At 25.6% G+C, this 2,071-nt stretch overlaps 2 protein-coding genes across 2 annotated transcripts in view; one reads left to right on the top strand and one right to left on the bottom strand.

Annotated features, from left to right (window-relative positions):
• Positions 1–731, top strand: part of LOC108579397 (signal peptidase complex subunit 3) — a 1,281-nt gene extending 550 nt beyond the window's left edge. The window contains exons 2-4 of the mRNA XM_017942927.1: positions 186–279; positions 374–477; positions 572–731. Of these exons, the coding sequence (XP_017798416.1) occupies positions 186–279; positions 374–477; positions 572–701 (328 nt within the window). The 3' untranslated portion in view covers positions 702–731. The remainder of the gene's footprint in view (positions 1–185; positions 280–373; positions 478–571) is intronic.
• A 338-nt stretch (positions 732–1,069) lies between these two features.
• LOC108578967 (zinc finger protein 330 homolog) overlaps positions 1,070–2,071 on the bottom strand; it is a 1,478-nt gene continuing 476 nt past the window's right edge. Inside the window, exons 2-5 of the mRNA XM_017942394.1 lie at positions 1,781–2,012; positions 1,514–1,678; positions 1,346–1,423; positions 1,070–1,269 (exon numbers count right to left, since the gene is read on the bottom strand). Coding sequence (XP_017797883.1) covers positions 1,070–1,269; positions 1,346–1,423; positions 1,514–1,678; positions 1,781–2,012 — 675 coding nt within the window. The remainder of the gene's footprint in view (positions 1,270–1,345; positions 1,424–1,513; positions 1,679–1,780; positions 2,013–2,071) is intronic.

Genomic DNA, 2,071 nt, shown 5'->3' with positions numbered 1-2,071 from the left:
TTATGTATATATTTATTTAAAGAATTCTTATGTATATTTTTATAAACAGAATACTGTTTTATAAAACAAAATTTTATAGGAATATCTATTTTCATACAATCTATAAAGTAATAATTACAAAACAACTAAAAACTTTAAATTTGTAATAATATACTACAACTGTAAAATATATTTCTTTACATAAGTATACATCTCACTCCATTATTTAATTGGAACGTTAAGCAGTTATTTTTGTATCTCACAGCAGAATATCAAACAAGAAATAATGACTTCAATCAGGTATAAAATAAATATGGCAAGATAAAATTACTTTTAATTTATAACAATACATGTTTTAATGTATTAGGTTATAGTAAATATTTTCTTATTCCAGGTAGTATTATGGGATAAAATAGTACTTCGTGGAGATAATGCTGTACTTGATTTTAAAAATATGAACACAAAATATTATTTCTGGGATGATGGTAATGGCTTAAGGTAACTATTAATTTCCTTTAAATAAATTCTGTTTAAGTAAAAGTTATATAAATTATGGTAAAAATAAGTAATTTAATTTTTATCCCTTTTTCAGGGGAAATAAAAATGTAACATTAACATTGTCATGGAACATTATACCAAATGCTGGACTTTTACCAAGTGTTAATGCTCTTGGTTCTCACACTTTTGCATTCCCATCTGAATATACCTCATTACGTGTGTAATATAAATTTCCATGTATGCAATACATCTATATTCATTGTTTGATAATTTTTTAATTACTCTACACAAAGTCAGTGTACAATAAATATAATGTTATTTTCACATATCATTTGTATTAAGTTACAAACAATTATGTTTCCTCGCTATGTTTATTCTATACGTATTTTCTACAACAATAAAATACCTGAAATTAAATACTTTGTAAAAATATTCAATGCTAAAAAAAATTGAAGACATTTCTTTAATATAATTTTTCTAATTCTTACTTTTGTTAAAAAACAAAAATAATAATTTTGTTATAAAAACGTAACCATGTGACACATTTTTATCACTTTTGCATTTAGTAAAAGTTTTTCAATTTTTATTAATACTATGTTTCATGTAATTTATTATTGCAATTTTTCTCATTTTCACTTGATAACTCATCTTCCTGTTCATCATCGTCGTCGTCATCGTCGTCGTCATCCTCATCCTCATCATCATCGTCATCCTCATCATCATCGTCATCCTCATCATCTTCCTGATCATAAACAGCATAACTTCCAGAAACATAGTCTTCAGATTGATTTCCTAAAATAGAAAATTGCATACATACAGTGGACTATAAAAAAATAAGTGAATATTAAAACATAATTAAGTTTTTTACCATAATAGTTATATCCACTCTCATCATCAGATTCATATGTCCCAGCTTGACTCTGCCTACCAAACTTATGAGTTCTTGCTGCAATAGAATAAATTAATAATTGATACAAAGTTTTCAATTTAACATAATAAAGAAAATTAGTATTTAAAGTAAATATTTATCACATACTTGACATGCTGAGGTCTTTTGTTTGAGATGTTTCAAAACCACATTTTGGACAAGGTATGGGTTTATTTTTTTCATATTTAAATCCTTTTCTTCGAATATGATCTTCACAATAACATGTTTTACATCTCAAACATGAATATTGTCCTAATCGATTGCAAGATTGACCTAAAAGTATTAATTATGTATGAAAAATTAAAAAAATTAAATATATTATATTAGACAATTATATGTAAAATAAATATATAATCATACATCCTATATTCTTACATTTAAAATTCTCTGCTTCCAAGACTTGACATGATGCTTGGTGTTCAAATTGGTCATCTTCACAAAGAAAACAATTACAAAATGAACATCGAAATATTCTACCACCATGATCCCATACACCTCTTTCACATTCTTGACAAACTGCATCTATCAATGGACACATACATGCATGAGTTGTAAGGCAACGTCTTCCATGACAAACCCATGCTTCACAGTAGTCACATATAGCTCCCTATTTAATATATATATATATCATATTTATGTATTTGCAAATTATTATAATGTTAAAAA

The sequence above is a fragment of the Habropoda laboriosa genome, unplaced genomic scaffold, assembly GCF_001263275.1.
Source record: "Habropoda laboriosa isolate 0110345459 unplaced genomic scaffold, ASM126327v1 scaffold14, whole genome shotgun sequence".
Lineage (NCBI taxonomy): Eukaryota > Metazoa > Arthropoda > Insecta > Hymenoptera > Apidae > Habropoda > Habropoda laboriosa.
Note: the sequence above shows the minus strand (reverse complement) of the source record. Positions and strands in the feature narration are given on the sequence as shown.